The sequence below is a fragment of the Chrysemys picta genome, chromosome 13, assembly GCF_011386835.1.
Source record: "Chrysemys picta bellii isolate R12L10 chromosome 13, ASM1138683v2, whole genome shotgun sequence".
Classification (NCBI taxonomy): Eukaryota; Metazoa; Chordata; order Testudines; family Emydidae; genus Chrysemys; species Chrysemys picta.
This window is the reverse complement of record NC_088803.1, coordinates 16,914,717-16,940,800: the sequence shown is the minus strand read 5'-3', so window position 1 is coordinate 16,940,800 and position 26,084 is coordinate 16,914,717. Positions and strand designations below refer to the sequence as shown.

Sequence of the window (26,084 nt, the reverse complement as noted above, 5' to 3'; positions counted from 1 at the left end):
CATTAATTGCCCAAACTTTGCATAATAACAGTAGGCCCTCAGAGTTATATTTCATATTTCTAGTTTTAGACACAAGAGTGATACATTTATAGAAATAGGATGAACACACTCAGTAGATTATAAGATTTGTAATGATACCTTACAAGAGACCTTTTGCCTGAAGCATATTCCAGTTACATTATATTCACTCGTTAGCATATTTTTATAAAATCATATAGACTGCAACGTCATGCTATGAATCATTATACTTTATAATAATGGTGCACAAGGGCTGTGTACACCTTTCAATGCAGTGTGGACAACAGGCACAAGGTGTACGGATCACATGTCCATCTCTCTATCTCACAATCTATAATTTTTTTATCCTCCCAACCCACCTGTAGGGTTGGCAAGTACTATTATTGCTATTTTACAGGTAGGGAACTACAGCACAGAGAGACTAAAGGTAAAAGTGACCTAGAAAACTAAGTGCTATTTTCAGAAGTGACTCAGAGCCAGATTTTAAAGGGCATTTAGGTGTCTAAAGATGTAAATTGGCACCTAGAGTGATTTTCAAACATATTTAGGCACCTAATTCCAGTTGCTTGGTCCACAAGGCTGAGCACTGTTGAGGGGGGGTGAGATTTTTCTTCATCATCTCTGCCAGTTGGAGGCACACTCCCACTTACTTCCAATACCATGTGTATTCCTAAATCATTTATGTACTTTTGTAAAGCTCCCACTAAGACCTTAATCCAGGTTATATTTACTACAAGTGACTTCAGTGAAAGTTGGATCACTAATTACTTTACAGGATAAGATCCAGAGTTCATTGTTGCTTGTTAGGTATAGACTTGCTAGCTTTGCCATTTCTATAGATGGATACCCCCCCCTAATTATCTTGACCAAATTTTAAGCTCTATTGCAGAATGGATGTATGGTGTGGAATACGCTCTCGTGTATTTTGTTTGTAATTATGTTCTCTAGCTATTTAGAACACATACTGAGATGTATGTGAAGGAAAAAATAGTTTTCACCCAACTTGTCTATCTAAATTGGCCTGGCAAAATTGCCATCAAAATTTTGCTTTGATTTGAGACTTGCATGGTGTCAAGTATCAGGGGTTAACCTTGTTGTTTTTGATTTGAAAGAAACAAATCATGCTTTTCCATGCAATCAATGCTGCTGCTTCTGCTGATAATGATGTTTTACTTCTCCATCAAAATATAGATTTCCTTCGGTCCAATGGAGAATTAAAATTTAGGAAGAGATTGATAAACATATAGATGGATGTGTATATATTTTGACTGAGAGAGAAAGAGAGTGAGAGAGAGGAATTTTCAACGTGACTACAACCATATGTTTTCTCAACATGAGTAAGGATGGGTGAATCTGTCTAGATAACCCCTCTGGCTCTACTTACTGCCATACTCAATGAGTAGCAGCTTACTCTTTATGTCCCTTCAGGTACAATAAGCTACTCATGGTGTAAATTCCCACTTAACATGAACAAGAGTGAGAGAAATCTGATAATGCAGACAAGGACAGCAAACAACAGTAGATGCAGAAATAATAGGTAGGTTCTGCTTGAAATTTTCAAAGGAGCCTAATGGAGTTAGATACCCAGTTCTTTTAAGACCCTTTCAAAATCCCATCTGTGGTTTCTATCACACTGAAAGATACAAATGTGGGATTTTCAAAAGACACACATTATTTAGGAGCACAAATCCCATTGAAAGTATATTGGTAAATCCTTAACAATGCCTAAATGACTTTGGAGCATGAGTCCAATTGAAAGTCAGCTAACATCTGCTATAGGATCCTTTCAAAACCTTAGCCCTGTATCCTTAGCTACCATCCTGGAGTCCTAAAGTTCCATTTGCCCTTTCCATTTGGATGACAATGACTGACACATAGACTCATAGACTTTAAGCTTAGAAGGGACCATTGTGATCATCTAGTCTGACCTCCTGCACATTGCAGGCCACTGAACCTGACCCGCCAACTCCTGTAATTGACCCCAACCTCTGGCCTAGTTACTTAAGACCTGAAATCATGATTTAAATTCTTCAAGTTACAGAGAATCCACCATTTACACTAGTTTAAACCTGCAGGTGACCCAGGTCTCATGCTTCAGAGGAAGGTAAAAAACCTCCAGGGTTTCTGCCAATCAGACCCAGGTTGAAATTCCTTTCCGATCCCAAATATGATGATGAGTTAGACTCTGAGCATGTTGGCAAGACCCACCAGGCAGACACCTAGGAAAGAATTCTCTGTAGTAACTCAGAGCCCTCCCCATATAGTGTCCCATCTCTGGTCATTGGAAACATTTGCTAATAGCAAGTCATGGATGGTCCATATACTGTTGTAGACAGCCTTCATAAACTTATCAAGATAAGATCGCCCTATATGTATGTGTATAATGTCTTGTTCCTTCAACGTTTATTCAAATGAATGTCTCTTGCTCCTTTGTAAGGCCAGAAGGATATGAAATGAAAGCCATTAGATATAATAAAAGAATGTGCAGAACATGTCCACCAAATGTACAGGAGCTATGAAGGATTTTGATTGTTTTCTTCCTAAGTGATCACTAAACTGCAATAATTATCTGAAATATACAGCACTTAAATGAAAAGGAATATTGAAAGGTATAAGCCACTGTGGCATTACTCAGGGTACTAGCTGGACTGCTGTGTTCCCTCAGTTCTCCAAATTGGGGTGCCTTTTACACTACTTGCCTGTGAGAGCTACCACTCCTCATCTGCTCACACCCAGCCTCCAGCATGTAAATCACTCCCAGCTATACTGTATGAGTACTAGAACCAGCTATTTGTGAATTACACTCGAGGGCAATACAGGCAAACCTCCAGTCCCAGACTTTCCCCCAGAAATGTGTGTCTTGTACTGCCCAGCACCCTCCTGGGCAATACAAACTCGTGTAAAGTCTGTCATTTATCAATAGAAAATGGTATGTACAAATTCAAATGAAGTTTCCCAAACACTTCAGTCCAAACATACTAAGACATTATGGACTGAATAGAAGCATTGTATTTATGGCTTATTACAGCAATCTACAATCCACTAACAACTTGTCCCCCACAGCTGCTGTTCACTCCTCTCTGTTTCACCTCCTCCCTTCCTTTCCCCTGAGTGGAGGGGTGTTAACAGGCCACTTCACCTTGAATGGTCCCTTAAAATATGTGTTATCTACTTATGCTAAACAATATGTTCCACCTTCTATTTAGCTAGGACACTCTGAGTTAGTTTCCCAGACTTGAAGAAGAGCTCTTTGTAATCTTGAAAACTTGTCTCTCTCATCAAGAGAAGTTGGTCCAATAAAAGATATTATCTCACCTACCCTGTTTCTCTGAGAATATCTATCTATCTATCTATCTATCTATCTATCTATCTATCTATCCAGGTCAGAACCATGGATTACATCCATTAACATCTCACATTTCTTGGAAACTCCAAGCTATTTGTGGATGAGTTGGTTTCACAACATTCTGTTTGATCCAAGAACATCACCAAAGTCTAGAATCCAACTAATAACATTTCTCCCCTTGTCCTGCAACTGGTACTTATTCAAGCATGAAAGTAAATTATATGGTTACATATAGAGCTATGAGAATAACGGCTTTTTTTTTTCAGTTCACCTGCGGTTCTGAAAAAAAAAATTATAATAATAAAATTGTGTCAACCTGAAACTAATTTTTCAGGGAAGGGGAATTTGGGCAAATCAAAGAATCAGAAAAATCATTTGGGGTCAAATTAAATATTCATACAATGTGGAACAGCTTTACAAGGAGACAGAGGCCCACCCATTAGCCTGAGGGCTTGTCTTCACTACCAGGGAAAATTGACCTAAGTTACACTAGTCCAGCTACATGAATAGCGTAGTTGGAGTTGACATAGCTTAGGTTGACTTACCCTGCTGTCTTCACTGTGCTGTGTCAACGGGAGACACTCTTCAGTTGACTTGCCTTACTCTTCTCAGAGAGGTGGAGTACCGGGGTCAACCACAGAGCACTCTGCCGTCAATTTAGCAGGTCTTCACTAAACAGAATAGATCTCCCTGTAGTGAAGACCAGCCTTGAGACTCAGGACATTCATCTTTGTTGGAGGAGACAAAATCCTTGTTTAAGAGGGGGGAGATTTGAACCTGGGTTTTCATATTGCAAGAGAGTGGCCTAACCATTGAGCTCTTGGTTCCATGAGACAGGGTCAGCAGAACCTTCTAATTGGTTTTGTGAATCTAGTTCTCATTTCCAAAAAAATTTACCCAATTTTTTTTTCTAAAATCAACCCAAAATAGCCATTTTTGTCAGTCAACCCAAATCTGCATTTTAAGAGGGAAAAAAAGGTTCAGTCAAAAAATGCCATTCAGCTCTAGTGAGATGAAGTGTGAGTTTATTTTTCTAGAAATTAAGTTATTAATAAACAGTAAAAAATAGAGCAATGGTACTGGCGTTATCTGATTAAAATATGACCCTATATATCATTGTTGCAACCACTGTTATATATTTGCAGAAAATATTGTACAAAGATTGTCAACTGAGGCATCTATGAAAAGCTTATGTTTTGCTGGTTATGATTATGCTATCTGTGTGCATGTATCATTTTTGTATGTGAAGTTATAAGTATTGTCTTTATGCTTGGATTTCAAATGTTTGCTCCTGGGGTAATGCCCACAAAGTAACTAGCAAGCACATCTTGGAGGGACTATTCAAATTGAGTGGCCCATCGAAAGAACATTTTACTGACAATGGACCATGGGAGATGCCCATCTACACTTAATGGAATGTCCTGCTGTGACTAGGCAAAATGCATGAACATGGGACTTGCCCACGTGACTCCAAACTCCATCTTGTTACTAAAACAACAAGGAGTCTGGTGGTACCTTAAAGACTAACAGATTTATTTGGGCATAAGCTTTCGTGAGTAAAAACCTCACTTCTTCGGATGCATCTTGTTACTGTAATTTTCCACAGTAAGAATAATGGGATGTCCTCCACATGAAAAAAGACTATAAAAGGCAGCTGCATCTTCTCTATTTTGTCTTCAATCCTGCTTCTTACCGCTGGAAGAACTCTGCTACAAACTGAAGCTCTGACCAATGGACTGAATGGCCCATCCAAGCTGTGGGTGTACTCCAGAGACTTGACTTAAGCCAGCAGTTTACTCCATCACTGCTACAAGCCTGAACCAAGAACTTTGCCATTACTGTATGTAATGGATTCCTTTAACCAATTTTAACTCTCACCTTTCTTTCTTTCTTTTTTATGAATAAACCTTTAGATTATAGATACTAAAGGATTGGTATCAGCATGATTTTTAGGTAAGATCTGAGTTACATGTTGACCTGGGTGTGTGGCTGGTCCTTTGGGATCAGAAGAACTTATTATTTGATGAGATTGGTCATAAAGAACCACTCATTACTGAATCCAGTGTTTTTGGTGGTGATATAAGATTTGGAATGCCTGAGGAAACTGCCTTTATGCTTTCTTGTTAGCTGGAGTGGTGAAATGGGAGTTTACATTTGTGGCTGCTTTGGTACATCTTATAAAAAAATAGCCACCAGTTTTGGGTTGTGTTTGCCCTATTTCTCAGCAGTTCGTCCTGAATTTGGCATCCTCAGTTATGACCCACTAAGGCATGGTTACACTGGGAAATGTGGCTTTTCAAAAATGTCTAACCGTTGGCTCTCCACATGTACATGGAGCCTATGAGAGGACAAAGAAGGCAACTGAAAAAGCACAGTGTGTGAATAAAGGCCAAAGGTGTTAAAGGGAATAACAAGAATGTTTAGAACTTCATGAAGGAATAAATAACTATTAAGGAGACACTAGTCACAAATGCTGGGCACAGTGTAATAACCCAGAGAGATGTTGTAGATACCACACAGACAGTTGCTGGTCTGTCTGTTCTATTCACCTTCTGTTTCTCATCTTACACTTAGATTGTAAGCTCTTCGGGGCATGAACTGCCTTTTGGTTCTGTTTTTGTACAGTGCCTAGCACAATGGGCTCGATTGTATTCATTTAGTTGGAATATATGGCCCCAAAGAGTCAAAGGTGTTAACATTACTCTGTCACTGTCCAACATTAAACAGTGTTAAACAAGTGTGGGGGTTGGTACACAGAGACGTCAGCCTGCTTAGTGACATGGCAAACACACCATTAAGCATCTTTATAACATTCTATTAAAACTCAGAAAAGAAGGAAACAGTTAATGCTTTTGAAATGTAGAGTATTAAACAAGGCTTCCATTTTGATCACATCCCAGTTTCCTTTCCTTTAGCTAGAGAGAGTTTTTAGATGAAGAAAACAAACAAATAACAAAAAGCCCTTATTTGACAGTGGTAATAACAGGGCTAACATCATCCGTGGGCTAAACAAATGTAACTCTTGCTGAGATCAAGAAAAGTTATTGCTACTTGTCCAAGGGGTAACGTTGCCTTAGGCCTGGTCCACACTAGGAGGTTATATCGAATTTAGCAGTGTTAACTCGATTTAACCCTGCACCTGTCCACACAATGAAGCTATTTATTTCGACATAGATGTCTCTTTAAATCAATTTCTGTACCCCTCCCCGATGAGGGGAGTAACGCTAAATTCGACATGGCCATGTCGAATTAGGGTAGGTGTGGATGGAATTCGACGCTAATAGCTCTGGGAGCTATCCCACAGTGCATCACTCTGTTGACGCTCTGGACAGCAGTCCGAGCTCGGATGCTCTGACCAGCCACCAGCCACACAGGAAAAGCCCCAGGAAAATTTGAATTCCTTTTCCAGTCTGGGCAGTTTGAATCTTATTTCCTGTTTGGACATCGTGGTGAGCTCAGCAGCACTGGCAACGATTCAGAGCTCTCCAGCAGAGGTGACCATGCAATCGCCGAATAGAAAGAGGGCCCCAGCATGGACTGATCGGGAAGTCTTGGATCTGATCGCTGTGTGAGGCAATGAGTCCGTGCTTTTGGAGCTGCGATCGAAAAAATGGAATGCGAAGATGTACAAGAAGATCTCAAAAGCCATGCTGGCGAGAGGATACAGCCGGGATGCAACACAGTGCTGTGTGAAAATCAAGGAGCTGAGACAAGGGTACCAGAAGACCAAAGAGTCAAACGGATGCTCCGGATCCCAGCCCCAGACATGTCATTTCTATGAGGCACTGCATTCCATTCTAGGTACGGCCGCCACCACTACCCCACCACTGTCCGTGGACTCTGACGATGGGGTATTGTCAACGGCCGCTTCCTCAGAGATGTTCACGGACGGGGAAGATGAGGAAGGAGATGAGGAGGTCGAGGTAGTCAACAGCGCTTTCAACGCTGATTTCCCTGACAGCCAGGATCTCTTCATCACCCTCACGGAGATCCCCTATCAACCCTCCTAAGGCAGTAACCCAGACCATGAATCAGGAGACGGATCAGTAGGTAAGTGTTTTAAACATTTATTTTGAACAGAATAGGAATGGTATCTTAACAATGGGTTTTTCATGATTAGTTTGCCCTAGGCACTTTAGTTTTTAGTCCTTGCCAGTGCAGCTACTGGAAAAGTTTGTCAACATGTCCGGTTTTTCATGATTAGTTTGCCCTAGGCGCTTTAGTTTTTAGTCCTTGCCAGTGCAGCTACTGGAAAATTCTGTCAATATGTCCAGGGATAGAGCAGAAATCCTCCTGGGACATCTCCACGAAGCTCTCCTTGAGGTATTGTGAAAGCCTTTGCATCAGGTTCCCGGGGAGAGTGGCCTTATTGCGTCCTCCATGGTAGGAAACTTTTCCGCGCCAGGCTAGCAGCAAGTACTCCTGGATCATTGCCTCACAAAACATGGCAGCATACGGCCTTGGTGTTTGCTGGCATTCACGCAGCATGTGGTCTTTATCTCCGAAATCCTCATCAGAGTGATATCACTCATGGTGACCAGCTTTGAATTAGGGGAATGTTAGTATTGGGACTGATTGCTTGTTCTTTTACATAACTATAACCGGCAGTTTACAGCCACACGGTGGAGGCGGGACAGGGGTAGCATGCAGGGGCAGCATGTTCCTGGGGACAGCCGCGAGGGGGATGGGATGGGGCAGAGTTCATGCTGGCTGGATTGCCGGCAGCAGGAACTGGCCAATGCTAGGAGCATTGCTTGGAACGTGAAAGGAAGGCACTGCTATAAATTAAGCTTTAAGCAGCCAAAAGTCTACGGCTTACCATGTCCGCCTGCTAGCTGAATTCCATTGTCCGGCCCCACTTGTGTGATCTGTACAACATGATCCCAGGCACTCAATGGGAAGGCCGAAAATTCGACCTTGTACTGAGGTCGCATCTGATAGGTACTGTGCATGGTCTTGTTCACAGAGAAAGACTATATTCATTGTTCGCAAAACTGTATCTTTGTGAGGAATTCACTCTCTTTTTCCCATCCCACAGCTGCGAGTGTCTCCTGAGCTACCCCGGCATCACCCTCCCAGAAGCTGGCGCAGATCAGGCGATGAAAGAGAAGGACATGGGACAAGATGTTCTCAGAACTTATGGGCTGCTCCCGAGCCGAGGCAGCCCAGCAGACCCAGTGGAGGGAGAACATGTCACAATACCAGCGATCACACAGCGAACTGGAGGACAGGTGGTGGCAGGAAGACCAGCAGGTAACTCAAATGCTACTTGGACTAATGAGGGAGCAAACGGACATGCTCCGGCGCCTTGTAGATATTCTGCAGGACCAGAGGCAGGAGGACAGAGCCCCGCTGCATTCTATCTCTAACCGCCCTCCCCCGCCACAAAGTCCCATCCCCCCATCACCCAAAGTCCCAAGAAGGAGGGGAGGCAGAGGCCGTGAAAACAGTCACTCCACCCCTGCAGACTGCTCAAATTGCAGAAGGCTCTCATTCCCAAAGATTTGATACGTCCTTTCCTTCCCTTCAAATGTACCTCACCCAAGCCCCCGTCCCAGTTTCATCCCTTAACTGTGTAGTTCTTAACAAAAAATATGTTTCTGTTAATTACTGTTTCCATCATGTTCTTTTAGAAGACAGTGTGTTTGAAGGGGGGGAAGGGGTTGGTAATTGGAGAGGATAGTCACCAGGGTACAGACACGGGGGCTTGCCCCATTAGTGTGGACTCACAAAGTCGAATTACTGTCCTTAGTGTGTATACACATGTTTGACTTTGTAATATCGGTTCCACAAATTCGCTTTAAGTAAAATCGAACTACTCTCGTAGTGTAGACATACCCTTAGTGTAGGTTATGTGAAATAGATGTAAGACTTTGATTTTACTTTCAAACCTCCCCACTAATTGTCAAGTACAGCAGAATCCATAAGTAAGGACAACATTTTCAAAACTATGATCTTAAAAGTCCCAAATCCAAATTTAAGTACTGAAAGATGAGATTTTCAGAAGCCTCTAAAAACACTGTGAGAACAAGTCTCACTGAAATTTATTTGTTTCCACACAGAATAATCATTTCCAGTGATTGGAGAAGCTGTGATACTATGGTGAGGGACACCAATATAAAAGCCTAGAGACATTGGCAGACAGGCAGATAGAGACAGCAAAAAGAAAGCATGCTGACATTTTTATATTTTGTTAGCTTTTCTTGCTATTTTCCCTACAGGATAATCACTTCACAATTGGGACATATGTAATAAAAGAAAGAGAGACAAAAATGAATGGAAAGCGGAAGAGATGAAGAAAGCCTTTAGCACTGGAATGGGTTACCTAAGAAGATGGTGGAATATCCTTCCTTAGAGGTTTTTAAGGTCAAGCTTGACAAAGCCCTGGCTGGGATGATTTAGTTGGGAATTGGTCCTGCTTTGAACAGGGGGTTGGACTAGATGACCTCCTGAGGTCCCTTCCAACCCTGATATTCTATGATTCTATGATTCTATGACTGGAAAAAGGAAAAGAGGATGAAAGATGAAGAAAATGAGAAAAGGAGACAATATACTAGATTTCCTAATCACTCGTTTGCCAAAAGTCAAGTTTATTGCACAAGAGATGAACAACAAAAGCACAGTGACTGAATTTGTTTTACTGGGACTTTCCAACCTCCAGGAGCACTAGATCCTTGCCTTCAGGCTGTTTTTAATCATCTACCTGTTAACACTGTTGGGTAACTCCACAATCATTGTAGCAATATTTATTGACCCCCCCTCCCACTCCACACCCCTATGTACTTCTTCCTCAGCAACCTGGCATTGGTGGACATCTGCTACACCTCTTGCACTGTGCCCAAGATGTTGTCCAACTTCATTGCTGAAAGCAGAAAGATCTTATCTGGTGGCTGCATGGCACAGCTGTATTTCTTTGTGTCTTTGTTGGCCACTGATTGCTTTCTGCTCAAAGTCATGGCTTATGACCGTTACAATGCCATCTGTGAGAACATAACATAAGGACGGCCATACTGGGTCAGACCAAAGGTCCATCTAGCCCAATATCCTGTCTTCCAACAGTGGCCAATGCTAGCTGCCCCAGAGGGAATGAACAGAACAGGTAATCATCAAGTGATCCTTTTCCTGTCGCTCATTCCCAGCTTCTGGCAAACAGAGGCCAGGGACACCATCCCTGCCCACCCTGGCTAATAGCCATTGATGGATTTATTCTCCATGAATTTATCTAGTTATTTTTTTAACCCTGTTATAGTCTTGACATTCACAACATCCTCTGGCAAGGAGTTCCACAGATTGACTGTGTGTTGTGTGAAAAATATTTCCTTGTGTTTGTTTTAAACCTGCTGCCTATTAATTTCATTTGGTGATCCCTACTTCTTGTGTTATGAGAAGAAGTAAATAACACTTCCTTATTTACTTTCTCCACACCAGTCATGATTTTATAGACTTCTATCATATCCCTCCTTAGACGTCTTTTTTTCAAGCTGAAAAGTCCCAATCTTATTAATCTCTCCTCATATGGCTGATGCTCCATACCTCTAATAATTTTGTTGTCCTTTTCTGAACATTTTCCAATTCCAGTATATCTTTTTTGAGATGGGGCAATCACATCTGCATGCAGTATTCAAGACGTAGGCATACCATGAATTTATATAGAGGCAATATGATATTTTCTGTCTTATTATCTATCCCTTTCTTAATAATTCACAACATTCTATTTGCTTTTTTGACTGCCGCTGCACATTCAATTGATGTTTTCAGAGAACTATGCACAATGACTTCAAGATCTCTTTTTTGAGTGGTAACAGCTAATTTAGACCCCATCATTTTATGTTTTCCAATGTGAATTACTTTGCATTTATCAACATTGAATTTCATCTGGCATTTTGTTGTCCAGTCACCCAGATTTGAGAGATCCTTTTATAGTTCATCACAGTCTGCCTGGGACTTAACTATCTCGAGTAATTTTGTATCATTTGCAAATTTTGCCATCTCACTATTTACCCCCTTTTCCAGATCATTTATGAATATGTTGAATAGGACTGGGCCCAGTACAGACCCCTGGGGACACCACTATTTACCTCTCTTCATTTTGAAAATGACCATTTATTCCTACATTTTATTTCCTATCGTTCAACCACTCCATGAGAAGACCTTCCCTCTTATCCCATGACAGCTTACTTTGCTTAATAGCCTTTGGTGAGGGATCTTGTCTAAAGCTTTCTGAAAATCTAAATTCACTATATCCACTGGATCCCCCTTGTCCACATGCTTGTTGACCCCCTCTTAGCTGCAGTGTATTATCAGGAGACACCTCAGGCTAGCTCACATTGGAGGGAGTGAGGACTGTAGTAGAAAGAAAGAACCTGAAGCATGGGTCCTGGTACAAGACTTGAAGTCAGAACTAAAAGACAGGCCCTGTGGCACAAAAGCAAAATTAGCATAAATCAGGTTATGATCAAAAGTCAGACAATGACAGAAAGCAAAATGCCTGCTTGCAAGTTCACTGTCTGGTACATGAACTTGTGCCTGGTGATTCTTAGCAGGGCCTCTCTTTGGTGTGGCTAGCCTTCACTTTGCTTTGCAGGTTAACAACAGGTGCAATCCAGTCCTAGAGCCTCTTTGAAGTGTTCCCCTGTGAATCCCAGACCCTGTACAGAAATACCAGGTCAGCTATCCCCAAGTGGACAGTGCACACACCAGTATGTTTTATGTTACAGTATCAGCTCCTGTATCACATCACAGCACTCAGATATATTTGCAGTGGAAACAACCATAAGTTTATTAGCTGTCTCTAGCCTCTGAATGCCAGAAGCTGGGAATGGGCGACAGGGGAGGGATCACTTGATGATTACCTGTTCTGTTCATTCCCTTTGGGGCACCTGGCATTGGCCACTGTCAGAAGACAAGATACTGGGCTAGATAGACCTGTGATCTGACCAAGTATGGCTATTCTTATGTTCTTATCAAAGGCTAAAATGTAAGAGACAGAGAGCAAGGATAATAATGGAATCAGGGAGATAAGATATAAAACAAAATCCATACATACTTTTTTAGAGACTTAAACTGTTAACAGTCTTATCTCACCTAAATGTCCCTGAGGCCTGGTCTACACTACGACTTTAATTCGGATTTATCAGCTTTAATTCGAATGTACCCTGTAACCGTCCTCACAACGACGTTATTTATTTCGATGTAAAGGGCCCTTTAAATCGATTTCTGCACTCCACCCCGACGAGCGGAGTAGCGCCAAAATCGATTTTAACATTTCGAATTAGGGATAGTGTGGCCGCAATTCGATGGTATTGGCCTCCGGGAGCTATCCCACAGTGCATCATTGTGACCGCTCTGGACAGCAATCTAAACTTGGATGCACTGGCCAGGTAGACAGGAAAAGCCCCGCGAACATTTGAATTTCATTTCCTGTTTGCCCAGCGTGGAGAGCACAGGTAACCACAGATAGCTCATCAGCACAGGTAACCATGCAGACTGATAATCGAAAAAGAGCACCAGCATGGACCGTGAGGGAGGTACTGGATCTGATCGCTGTATGGGGAGAGGATTCAGTGCTTGCAGAACTTCGTTCTAAAAAACGAAATGCCAAAACTTTTGAAAAAATCTCCAAGGGCATGATGGAGAGAGGCCACAATAGGGACTCTGAGCAGTGCCACGTGAAAGTCAAGGAGCTCAGACAAGCGTATCAAAAAACAAAGGAGGCAAACGGTCGCTCCGGGTCAGAGCCGCGGACATGCCGCTTCTACGCCGAGCTGCATGCAATTCTAGGGGGGGCTGCCACCACTACCCCACCTGTGATCGTGGATTCTGGGTCGGGGATAGTCTCATCAGCGACGCCTGAGGATTCTGCCGATGGGGGAGAGGAGGAGGAGGAGGATGAGGATGAGCTTGCAGAGAGCACACAGCACTCCGTTCTCCCCAACAGACAGGATCTTTTTCTCACCCTGACTGAAGTACCCTCCCAAGCCTCCCAAGCCAGTACCCAAGACTCTGACCCCATGGAAGGGACCTCAGGTGAGTTTACCTTTTAAAATATAAAACTTGTTTTAAAAGCAAACGGTTTTTAATGATTACTTTGCCTGACTTTGCATTCGCGGTCAGTTCAGCTACTGGAAAAGTCTGTTAACGTGTCTGGGGATGGAGCGGAAATCCTCCAGGGACATCTCCATGAAGCTCTCCTGGAGGTACTCCGAAAGCCTTGCCACAAGGTTTCTGGGCAGTGCATCCTTATTCCCTCCTCCATGGTAGGACACTTGACCACGCCATGCTTGCAGCAAGTAATCTGGTATCATTGCCTGACAAAGCCTGGCAGCGTATGGTCCCGGTGTTTGCTGGCATTCAAGCAACATGCGTTCTTTATCTTGTTGTGTAATCCTCAGGAGAGTGATATCACTCCTGGTAACCTGGTTGAAATACGGGAACTTAATTAAGGGGACAGAGGTGGCCGTTCCTACTGGGCTGTTTGCCTGTGGCGGAAAATAAATCCTTCCCTGCAGTTAGCCAAGCGCAGATGGGAAATTGGCCCTGAGTTTTTCGCGTTTGGCTAGCAGGGAACTTCCCTGTTACCAGCCACGCGGTGGGGGGAGGGGTACCGTGATCATCCCAGAGAATTCATGGTGGGAGGGGGGCGGCGGGGTGTGTGTGGTTAGTTTGGTGCCTGCAGGGATCTTCCCTGATACCAGCCACGCGGTGGGGGGGAGGGGTACAGCGATCAATGTTAACAGAAAAACCGCAGCACTCTACAGGCTATGCTTGGTATGTGGGAAAGGAGGGCGCAGAAGCTGTAAAACAATGGCTTACCATGGCCGCATGCAAGCTGAATTCTGTTGCCCAGACCTGTGATCTCTAGCAGCAAAGCCACAGGCACTCAGCATTAAGAGGCAAAATGCGACCTTGCACAGAAATCACATGTGCTATGTAATGTGAATAGTGTTGGTCACCGTGAAAGAGTATAAGCATTGTTCTGCAAAATGTAGCTTTTTAAACAATTCTCTGTTTTTTCCCCTCCCTACAGCAGCTGCAAATTCCTCAAGCATCCCTCCTCCATCCCGAAGGTTATCACAGATAAGGCGTCGTAAGAAGAGAACGCGAGACGAGATGTTTTCTGAAATTATGGAATCCAGCCGCAGTGACAGAGCTAATCTGAATGAGTGGAAGGAAACAGTTTCAAAGTATAGGAAAGAAGCCAGTGAACGTGAGGACAGGAGGGACCAACGTGAGGAGAGGAGGGACCAACGTGAGGAGAGGAGGGACGCTCGAGATGAGAGGTGGCGGCAGGAAGACCAGAGGAGCAAGGATGCAACGCTGGGGCTCCTGCGTGAGCAAACAGACATGCTCCGGCGTCTGGTGGAGCTTCAGGAACGGCTGCTGGAAAACAGACTGCCGCTTCAGCCCCTGTTCCACCCTCCCCCCTCCCCATGTTCCGTATCCTCCTCACCCAGATGTGTAAGAACACGGGGGGGGGGAGGCTCCGTACACCTTCCCATTCCAACCCAGTAGACAGCCCAAGCAAAAGGCTGTCATTTTTTTCACCTTTTCTTTGTGGCTTTTTCCTTCCCAGCAATCCTCCTCCCAAATACCACCCGGGTTCCCTCCCTCTTTTTCTAATCTATTAATAAAGAATAAATGATTTTTAAATGATAGTGACTTTATTTGGTTTGAAAGAAAGCTGGGGGAAGGGGGAGGGTGGGTTCCTTACAGAAAATGAGTAAATAAAGGGGGCGGGTTTTCATGAAGGAGAAACAAACAGATATTTCACACTGTAGCCTGGCCAGTCATGAAACTGGTTTTTAAAGCTTCTCTGATGCACAGCGCTTCCTGGTGTGCTCTTCTAATCGCCGCCGCTGCCTCCTCGCCTCGTTTTTCTGGTCCTGGCTGAGCATAAACTCCACGAGAACGCGCGTGGTGTTTACAATGTTCATGACTGCTGTCTTGAGCTCAGCGGGCTCCATGCTTGCTGTGGTATGGAGTCTGCAGTGTTCACCCACCCAGGAAAAAAGGCGCGAAAATGGTTGTCTGCCGTCCGTTGCTTTCATGCAGGGAGGGAGGAGGAAGGGAGGAGGTGAGGCTGTACCCAGAACCACCTGCGACGATGTTTTTTGTCCCATCAGGCACTGGGACCTTAACCCACAATCCCAATGGGAGCGGGAGACTGCGGGAACTATGGGATAGCTATGGGATAGCTACCCACAGTGCAATGGTGCAGAAATCGACGCTAGCCCCGGTACTTGGACGCACACCACCGAATTAATGTGCTTAGTGTGGCCGCATACATTTCGACTTTATACAACCTGTTTTTCAAATCCGAATTATATAAATTCGGATTAATCCCGTAGTGTAGACATACCCTCACAGTGCTTCCAACTGTGAGAATGTTGGGATCCTATTTTAAAGAATGTAATTGCACTGGCTGATTATTTCCTCAGGTGCAGGATACAGAGGTGTCCTTCTGCCTTTTCCTTGTATCTCCCAAAACATATTTTCAGTCCCCAGGGTTTATTCCTGGGGTGATGACTTCTTATCTTCATGACGTCAAGGTGGTTATGTATGCAAACAGGGCTCCAATTGTGTTAGTTTACAATGTTTAATTATTTGTGAACCAAAGCAGGTAGGTGAATATATATGCTTTGTCTGGCAGAAACCTGTTTAGAAAGACAGGTTGGCTGAGGCAATACTTTTTATTGGACCAACTTCTCTTGGTGAGAGAGAGACAAGCTTTCAAAATTATATAGACCTCTTCTTCACATCTGGGAAAGGTACTCTGTTCCACCTTGCATTTATCTGTGATGCTCAGATTGTTTAGCATAAATAGTTAGCACATATTCTAAGAGACCATTCAAGGCGGAGTGGCCTGTTAACACCTATGCAGTCATAGGACAAAAAGGTTTCAGAGTAGCAGCCGTGTTAGTCTGTATCCGCAAAAAGAAGAACAGGAGTACTTGTGGCACCTTAGAGACTAACAAATTTATTAGAGCATAAGCTTTCGTGGACTACAGCCCACTTTTTCAGATGCATATAGAATGGAACATATATTGAGGAGATATATATACACACATACAGAGAGCATAAACAGGTGGGAGTTGTCTTACCAACTCTGAGAGGCCAATTAAGTAAGAGGAAAAAAACTTTTGAAGTGATAATCAAGCTAGCCCAGTACAGACAGTTAAGAAGTGTGAGAATACTTACAAGGGGAGATAGATTCAATGTTTGTAATTGCTCAGCCATTCCCAGTCCTTATTCAAACCGGAGTTGATTGTGTCTAGTTTGCATATCAATTCTAGCTCAGCAGTCTCTCTTTGGAGTCTGTTTTTGAAGTTTTTCTGTTGTAATATAGCCACCCGCAGGTCTGTCACTGAATGACCAGACAGGTTATAGTGTTCTCCCACTGGTTTTTGAGTATTTTGATTCCTGATGTCAGATTTGTGTCCATTAATTCTTTTGCGTAGAGACTGTCCGGTTTGGCCAATGTACATGGCAGAGGGGCATTGCTGGCACATGATGGCATATATCACATTGGTAGATGTGCAGGTGAACGAGCCCCTGATGGTATGGCTGATGTGATTAGGTCCTATGATGATGTCACTTGAATAGATATGTGGACAGAGTTGGCATCGGGGTTTGTTACAAGGATAGGTTCCTGGGTTAGTGGTTTTGTTCAGTGATGTGTGGTTGCTGGTGAGTATTTGCTTTAGGTTGGGGGGTTGTCTGTAAGCGAGGACAGGTCTGTCTCCCAAGATCTGTGAGAGTAAAGGATCATCTTTCAGGATAGGTTGTAGATCTCTGATGATGCACTGGAGAGGTTTTAGTTGGGGGCTGAAGGTGACAGCTAGTGGTGTTCTGTTATTTTCTTTGTTGGGCCTGTCTTGTAGGAGGTGACTTCTGGGTACTCGTCTGGCTCTGTCAATCTGTTTTTTCACTTCAGCAGGTGGGTATTGTAGTTTTAAGAATGCTTGATAGAGATCTTGTAGGTGCTTGTCTCTATCCAAGGGATTGGAGCAAATGCGGTTATATCTTAGAGCTTGGCTGTAGACAATGGATCGTGTGGTGTGTCCTGGATGGAAGCTGGAGGCATGTAGGTAAGTGTAGCGGTCAGTAGGTTTCCGGTATAGGGTGGTATTTATGTGACCATCGCTTATTAGCACAGTAGTGTCCAGGAAATGGACCGCTTGTGTGGATTGATCTAGGCTGAGGTTGATGGTGGGATGGAAATTATTGAAATCATGGTGAAATTCCTCAAGGGCTTCTTTTCCATGGGTCCAGATGATGAAGATGTCATCAATGTAGCGCAAGTAGAGTAGGGGCGTTAGGGGACGAGAGCTAAGGAAGCGTTGTTCTAAGTCAGCCATAAAAATGTTGGCATATTGTGGGGCCATGCGGGTACCCATAGCAGTGCCGCTGACTTGAAGGTATATATTGTCCCCAAATGTGAAATAGTTGTGGGTGAGGACAAAATCACAAAGTTCAGCCACCAGGTTAGCTGTGACATTATCAGGGATACTGTTCCTGATAGCTTGTCGTCCATCTTTGTGTGGGATATTGGTGTACAGGGCTTCTACGTCCATAGTGGCCAGGATGGTGTTTTCTGGAAGATCACCGATGGATTGTAGTTTCCTCAGGAAGTCAGTGGACAAAAAGAGAGGGTTAATGGGTTACAAATTGTTGGAATACACCATAAATCCAGTGTCTCTGTCCAGTCCATGTTTTTTGGTGTCTAGCAGAGTGATGAATTTAATCTCCCAAGCTCATCTTTTGAAAGTGCTGTACAGGTTTCCTATGAGGATGAGGACTGATTGGTCACTTTATATCTGACCTATCTGTGAAAAGTGTTCACCCATAAGTGATAGGGTGTTTTTGTCTTCTATCATTTTTCTGTGTGAGTACATCTGAGAACATAGTGATTGTCTGATTTCACCCACATTGCTGTTATTACACTGGATGTGGTATATCACATTTTAAGGAACAGGTGGTGTTTTTTTGTGCTGGAATCTATGAGGAAGTTTGAGCCATCTGTCCAGAAGATGAAAATATCAACGTATCTCAGGTATATAATTGATTTTGTGATGCACTTGTCTAGAAATTTTTATTCAACATGGCTTATGAAGAGGGTGACATACTGTACCATCCTAGTACCCAAGGCCATTCACCTGATTTGGACAAAGGTTGTTGAATGTAAAATTGTTATGGGTGAGGATGAAATGGATGAGTTTGGCAATGAGGAAATTCAATGGAAGATGGGCAACTAAATCCTTTAGCTTCTTATGAAAATCCAAGCCTCATCCCTTCATGGAAGTAGGTAATAAGTAATGTTTCACTCACTCATCATTATTATGCAGTTTCAAGGCTGTAGTTAAAAGTATATGTTCATCTGTGTATGCAAAATGTGCCCAGCCATTTAATGGTGTCATTGTCAGCCAGGTAGAGAACCAGTAGCCTGCCATCGAAATATGTCAGTGGGCACTAGACAAAGATAAGTGACATAGACTGAAGGTGACCGTAATTGAAGAGATTGGACACACACTTGCCCTGTCCTGTTCAAAACCGGTTCAGAGATGACCATAGGTGCCTTGGGAGATCAAAACCTGGTGGATAGATGGTTGGGTCAGTGACAAAAGAGTGATTACTGACTGTTGTCCACTCGTTGTGCCAAGCAGATTCCACCGTCATGGCCAATATATATGTTCAAGGCCACACACTGCCTGCCATTAAGGGTTATATAATTAATATTTAATTTAACTGTAATGGTGTATGTTTGAGTTCTCTCTCAAACTTGCCTAGTGATTGACCTCCATTTTTAATAATAATGCTATCCACCAATATAAAAGCTTTCATCTGCAAATATCAAAGCTCTTTATAGCAGTGAGTAAGTATCATTAGCTTTAGTTTCCCAATGGGGAAAATAAAGCATAAATATTTTCCTAATGTTACACAATGCATTACTAGCAGAACTAAGAATAGAACTCATCAGTCCTTAGGCTACCAGTCCTCTGCTCTAACCACTAGGCCCTCTCTCCTAATAGAATTCAGAAAGCCTGCCCCCTTACCTTTACCATTCAGCCTCATTCCCCTTCAACAGTCATTGACTACAACCTAGAAGTTCTGACTCCAAGCAGCCCCTACTTCAATCACTAGACCTCACTCCCCTCCTTGAGCTAGGAACAGAACTTAGGATTCCTGCCCAGTGTTCCTATTTTCTAACCCCCTAGACACTATTCTCTACTCAGGAAGGGGATAGAATGTGGGCTGAGCCTTGACTGCCAGTTCCCATATGTTCTAATTCACTACATCCCACTCCTTTCCCAGCATTGGGGGTAGATGCCAGTAATGTTGACTCCCTTAGAAAAACATTTTCCTACCAAAGACCTTTTTCATAGCCCCCTTCACATCCTTGTTCCTCAGGGTGTAGATGATTGGATTTAACATAGGGGTGATGAAGCTGTACAGCAGGGAGATCAGCCTGTCCTTGTCCAGAGAGTAGCTGGAGATAGGTCTGATGTAGGTGAAGATTCAGCTGCCATAGTAAAACAGAACTACCGTGAGGTGCGATGCACAGGTAGAGAAGGCCTTTATCCTCCCCTGGGACGATTGCATCTTCAGTATCCTGAACACAATGTGCACATATGAAAGGATGATGCACAAGGAAGGATCCCACCCCAAGAAGAGGCTGGTGACCACTGTCATGGTGACACTGAGGGAGACATCTCCACAGGACAGAGCCAGCAGGGGTGGGATGTCACAGTAGAAGTAGCTGAGTCTGTTGACACCGCAGAAGAACAGGTGGATTGTGAGGACTGTGTGAACAGCTGCATTGAGAGAGCCAGTGAGCCAAGAGGCAGCCACTAATGTGGAACAAAGCTTGCTACTCAGGAGCACTGTGTAGCGCAGTGGGTTGCATATGGCCACATAGCGGTCATATGCCATGGTGGCCAGGAGAATGCCCTCTGCCCCCACAAATAAGAGGAAGAAGTAGAGCTGTGCCATGCAGCTTGTGTAGGAGAGGCTGCTGCTGCCTGAAAGAAGGTGCTGCAGCATCTGGGGGATGGTGGTGGTGGTCTGGAAGATGTCTAGGAGGGAGAGATTCCCCAGGAAGAGGTACATGGGAGTTCGGAGACATGGCTCCACCAAGGAAAGGAGGAGGGTGAGCATGTTCCCCAGCAGGGTAAAAATGTAGATGATGGAGATGATGCCCAAGAGGAGGAAACGCAAGACTGGGAGTTTGGAAAATCCCAAGAGGATGAATTTAGTTGGTGTGGTTTGATTTTCCATGGCCACCTCTTCACCTCATTAACCTCCAGAAACTGCTTCCCTCCCGGTGCTCAAAACAGACCCAGGGTGTCTCATTGCCAGAACACACTCTATTTCAAGGTTGCACCTCACTCCTACTACCCACTGCTCTAATCATTGAACCACACTCCCTGCCTGAACCCAAATGAGAAAAGTGCCCACCCAGACTGGCTTATAGCCCTGTGGTTTGGGTGCTTAACTAGAAAAAGGGGGGATGATTGTGGTTCAAATCCCTGCTTTAGAAGAGACATTCACACTGATACGTCCCAGCTGAGTGTCTGGACATATCATCTTCCTTTCCAAATGCAAACAGATGGACATCGTACTAAATGGACTGAAGGTGAAAAATCCATTGCTATCTACATACTGCACAGACCACAGGGAGAGATTATGCCATACATTATCAAAGAAACTGAGGAACCACCTGATCAGCATCCTATAATACAGCAAACAGGAAAACGTCAAAAAAGAGCCCTCCAATCTGGAGACTTTCATAAATAACCAACCCTCCACACAAATAGACTTTACTAAAATAAGACAGGAGATCTACATTACACACTTCACCTCTCTACAAAGGAAAAAGGACGGTAAGTGTCTAAAATCCTACCTGCCACATGGGGCCACAACAGTGGTACCCCTAACTCACCCAGCAATATCAGCAATTTATCCAGCTACACGCTCAACCCAGCAGAAGAATCTGTCCTATCTCGGGAACTCTCTTTTTGCCCCAGCACCCCCACGAACATGATACAGTTCTGAGGTGATCTGGAAGCCTACTTTCGCTGCCTCCGACTCAAAGAATACTTTCAAGATAACACTGAACAGCGCACTGATACACAGATACCCTCCCACCAACAACACAGGAAGAAGAACTCCACATGGATTCCTCCTGAGGGCTGAAATGACAGTCTGGACCTATACATAGAATGCTTCAGCCGATGTGCACAACCTAACCTAAGTCGTGCAGAACGCATGGCCATCCACAGCCTCAGAAACAACCCTGACATTATAATCAAAGAGGCTGATAAAGGAGGGGCTGTTGTCATCATGAACAGGTCTGACTACCAGAAGGAGGCTGCCAGATAACTGTCCAATACCAAATTCTACAGGCCACTTTCCTCAGATCCCACTGACAAATATACTACAAAACTGCACCATCTTCTGAGGACACTCCCTACACTAACACAGGAACAAATCAACATACTCTTAGAATCCCGACCGGGGTTATTCTATCTACTACCAAAGATCCACGAACCTGGAAATCCTGGATGCCCCATCATCTCTGGAATTGGTGCACTCACTGAAGGACTATCTGGATATATGGACTCTCTGCTCAGACCCTATGCCACCAGCACTCCCAGCTATCTCCGTGACACCACTGATTTCCTGAGAAAACTACAATGCATTGGTGATCTCCCAGAAAACACCATCCTAGCCACCATGGATATCTCACCATGGCTCTCTACACAAACATCCCACACACAGATGGAATACAAGCTGTCAGGAACAGTATCCCTGATGATGACACAGTACTAATTGTTGCTGAGCTCTGTGACTTTATCCTCACGCACAATTATTTCAAATTTGGTGACAATATATACCTCCAGACCAGTGGCACCGCCATGGGCACCCGCATGGCCCCACAATATGCCAACCTTTTTATGGTTGACCTGGAACAACTCTTCCTCAACTCTCGTCCGCTCAGGCCCCTTCTCTACCTACGCTACATGGATGATATCTTCATCATCTGGACTCATGGGAAGGAGACTCTGGAAGAATTCCACCATGATTTCAACAGCTTCCACCCCACCATCAACCTCAGCCTGGACCAATCTACATGGGAGGTCCACTTCCTAGACACCACAGTACAAACAAGTGATGGTCATGTTAACACCACCCTATACCAAAAACCCACCAACCGCTATGCCTACCTTCATGCCTCCAGCTTCCATCCCGGACACACCACACGATCCATCGTCTACAGCCAAGCGCTAGGTACAACCATATCTGCTTCAACCCGTCAGACAGAGACCAACACCTACAAGATCTTCACCAAGCATTCTCAAAACTACGATATCCGCACAAAGAAATAAGGAAACAAATCAACAGAGCCAGACGTGTACCCAGAAGCATCCTGCTACAAGACAAGCCCAAGAAGGAAACCAACAGAACTCCACTGGTCATCACCTACAGTCCTCAGCTTAAACCTCTCCAATGCATCATCAGTGATCTACAACCCGTCCTGGACAATGATCCCTCACTTTCACAGACCTTGGGAGGCAGGCTAGTCCTCACCCACAGACAACCTTAAGCATATTCTCACCAGCAACCATACACCGCACCATAACAACTCTAACTCAGGAATCAATCCATGCAACAAACCTCGATGCCAACTCTGCCCACATATCTACACCAGCAACACCATCACAGGACCTAACCAGATCAGCTACAACATCACCAGTTCATTCACCTGCACGTCCACCAATGTTATATATGCTATCATGTACCAGCAATGCCCCTCTGCTATGTACATTGGCCAAACTGGACAGTCGCTACATAAAAGGATAAATGGACAAAAGTCAGATATCAGGAATGACAATATACAAAAACCTGTAGGAGAACACTTCAACCTCCCTAGCCACACAATAGCAGATGTAAAGGTAGCCATCTTACAGCAAAAAAAACTTCAGGACCAGACTCCAAAGAGAAACTGCTGAGCTTCAGTTCCTTTGCAAATTTGACACCATCAGATCAGGATTAAACAAAGACTGTGAATGGCTAGCCAACTACAAAAGCAGCTTCTCCTCCCTTGGTGTTCACACCTCAACTGCTAGCAGAGGACCTCACCCTCCCTGATTGAACTAACCTTGTTATCTCCAGACTGATTTTTGCCTGCATATTTATACCTGGCTCTGGAAATTTCCATTACACACGTCTGACGAAGTGGGCATTCACCCACGAAAGCTTATGCTCCAATACATCTGTTTGTCTTATTGGTGCCACAGGACTCTCTGTTGCGTTTTACAGATCCAGACTAACATGGCTACGCCTCTGATACTTGTCTGGACAAGGAGTCTAAAAATCTTAAAGGGTACTCCTCCTCTTCTGGCTAACTGAAACATCCTTTCTCAACAAATAAACTCTTTGTCCAAAAAAATTCACCCAGCTTTACCCAGGAGCCCCATGAACCTCTAAACCCTAGAGCCCACTCCTCTTTTGCAGCTTGGAATAGAGCTCAGGAATCCTCTATAGGCCAATCACACACACTTCTGAGTACCTGAAGGAGAGCATAGGCAAATTCCTGATTCCTCATCTTTGCTGTCACACTTGGATACGAGTCTTTCCCTTAGCCAAGGCTAAAGCCAGGATTTTGGAAACAGCTTGTCCTTTCATGGACCGTAGAGTACCTATCCAAGTGATAAATAAAGGATGTTAATCTTTGTGGACTGTAAGTTTAATAGTACAGTCAGGAGCACAGTAATATGACAACACTAAATAGATAATTTTCTCAAAGTGGAAGAACATATAGAAATGCTCTAGTCTTCATTTACTTAGTGGCTACACATTTCCAGATTTCATGCAAAGTACCTTTTGTCTTTTTTTTTCCAACTCAGCTGTCCATTCAGAAAAAAAGTTCAATATTCTAACAAAAATTTCCTATGGGAGAGAGACTTCAGTGTATTCAGAAACATGGTAGCATTGTGGAATAAATGGCCAAGTTCTGATCTCCACAACCTCACTGTAAGCACTGAGTATAATAATATGGTTAGACAGATAGAGAAGGAGACTGAGAGAGGCTTCCACACCGAGGAAGAGAGAGAGAGGGAGAAAGAGAGAGATGATAATGATAATTATTAGCAAAATAAAGACTCACCCTAGGCTTCATTCTTATTTTGTTTAAATTCCCACAATTCTACCACGCAAAGTATCGCAGTCCTCTTTACATTGGTATCCACCATCAACTTTCAGCTTAGCTGAATTAGAAAGACAACACAATGTTAGAAATCAGTCAGTTGTTCAAAGAGAAAAAATAATACCCTAAAGATAGTGCTGAAGTATGAAATGTCTGGACCATCCAATGCATGACACGTTATAACACCTCTCTTCTGAAGAGCCAAATTCTATCGTTTCCAACAACCATAATTTTCAACTAATTCAACGGACAGGCAAAGAGTTAGATTGATAGATAAAGAAAGAGACACAAATATAGATGGAGAGAGACTAATTTGGTGATTGATAGATAACAATAACTTATTTTAATTAATAACATTTCGAATCATTATATTCCTTATATTTCACACTTTACATTTTAAGATTCCTGAGTCCATTTGATACTGAGATCCATTAATTTTCAGCATAGCAAAAGCAGAAAGATTACATTATCTGATGGTTACATGAAAGAAATGTATGTGCCCGTGAAAGGCATGGTAGTTTTTTAAAAGACTACAGATTCTGATTTCCACAACACCTGAAAGTTATGAACATTCCAATAGAGACACAAATGGTCACACAGAGAGAAAGAGAAAGAGACAGAAAGGAAAATACAGAAATGGGAAAATAGATAGATAGATAGATAGACAGATAGACAGATAGATAGACAGATAGATAGATAGAATTCAAACATGCATGAAAGATTGAACAATCAGATCCATTATAATAGCTATAGCAATACATAGACTAATAGACTCATAGACTTTAAGGTCAGAAGGGACCATTATGATCATCTGGTCTGACCCCCTGCATGCTGCAGGCCACAAAACCGTCCCTACCCCTTCCCTGGACTCTGCTGTTGAAGTCCCCAATACTGTGTTTTAGTGACTTCAATTGGCAGAGACCCTCCTGCTAGTGATCCCTGCCCCATGCTGCTGAGGAAGGCGAAAAACCTCCAGAGGCTCAGCCAATCTACCCTGGAGGAAAATTCCTTCCCGACCCCAAATATGGCGATCAGTAAGACCCCGAGCATTTAGGCAAGAGTCTCTAGCCTGATCTCTGTTAGCTATTATATTATTTACCTACCATTGCTTGGTATTCCTTGGCTACTATGTTTTACCATTAAACCATTCCCTCCATAAACTTATCTAACTTAATCTTAAAACCAGACAGGTCTGTCGCCCCCACCGTTTCCCTCGTGAAATATATCTCACCTACTAGCTCAAATAAATAAATGGTGCTGGCTCTTTATTACTAACAATGGGGAACTTGAAGGAGAACTTAAGTACATGTACTTTAAAAATGGCTCTTGAGAAGATATCCCCAGAGCTTCTGGTGTGTTTTCAAGGATGATGCAGTTATAGATGGAAAAAAAAGTCAGCATCTTGTTCTTTGGTGAAGTACATTTAATTGTAGTGTACAGCCTTGATGTAGATTGTATCTGGAAAAGGTGGTGTTCATTGTTGATATACATTTCTATGCCAGTTTACATCCAAAG

At 43.4% G+C, this 26,084-nt stretch overlaps 2 protein-coding genes and 1 pseudogene across 3 annotated transcripts in view; 2 read left to right on the top strand and 1 right to left on the bottom strand.

Annotated features, from left to right (window-relative positions):
• Positions 1-26,084, top strand: part of LOC135975263 (uncharacterized) — a 443,768-nt gene that overhangs the window by 204,009 nt on the left and 213,675 nt on the right. The window lies entirely within an intron of this gene.
• On the top strand, positions 12,551-15,092 carry LOC135975260 (SRRM2 protein homolog rsr-2-like). Its single transcript, XM_065565462.1, has 2 exons — positions 12,551-13,390; positions 14,391-15,092. The coding sequence occupies exons 1-2, from the start codon at positions 12,844-12,846 to the stop codon at positions 14,873-14,875; spliced, it is 1,032 nt and encodes a 343-aa protein (XP_065421534.1). The 5' UTR covers positions 12,551-12,843; the 3' UTR covers positions 14,876-15,092.
• LOC103306791 (olfactory receptor 5V1-like) lies at positions 19,709-20,638 on the bottom strand (annotated as a pseudogene).

Bases quoted from the DNA above. Each gene is read 5' to 3' on its own strand.
- LOC135975260 (XM_065565462.1), top strand. From the start codon at position 12,844: ATGCAGACTGATAATCGAAAAAGAGCACCAGCATGGACCGTGAGGGAG. The intron at 13,391-14,390 runs GTGAGTTTACCT...CCCTCCCTACAG, and splicing joins CCCCATGGAAGGGACCTCAG to CAGCTGCAAATTCCTCAAGC.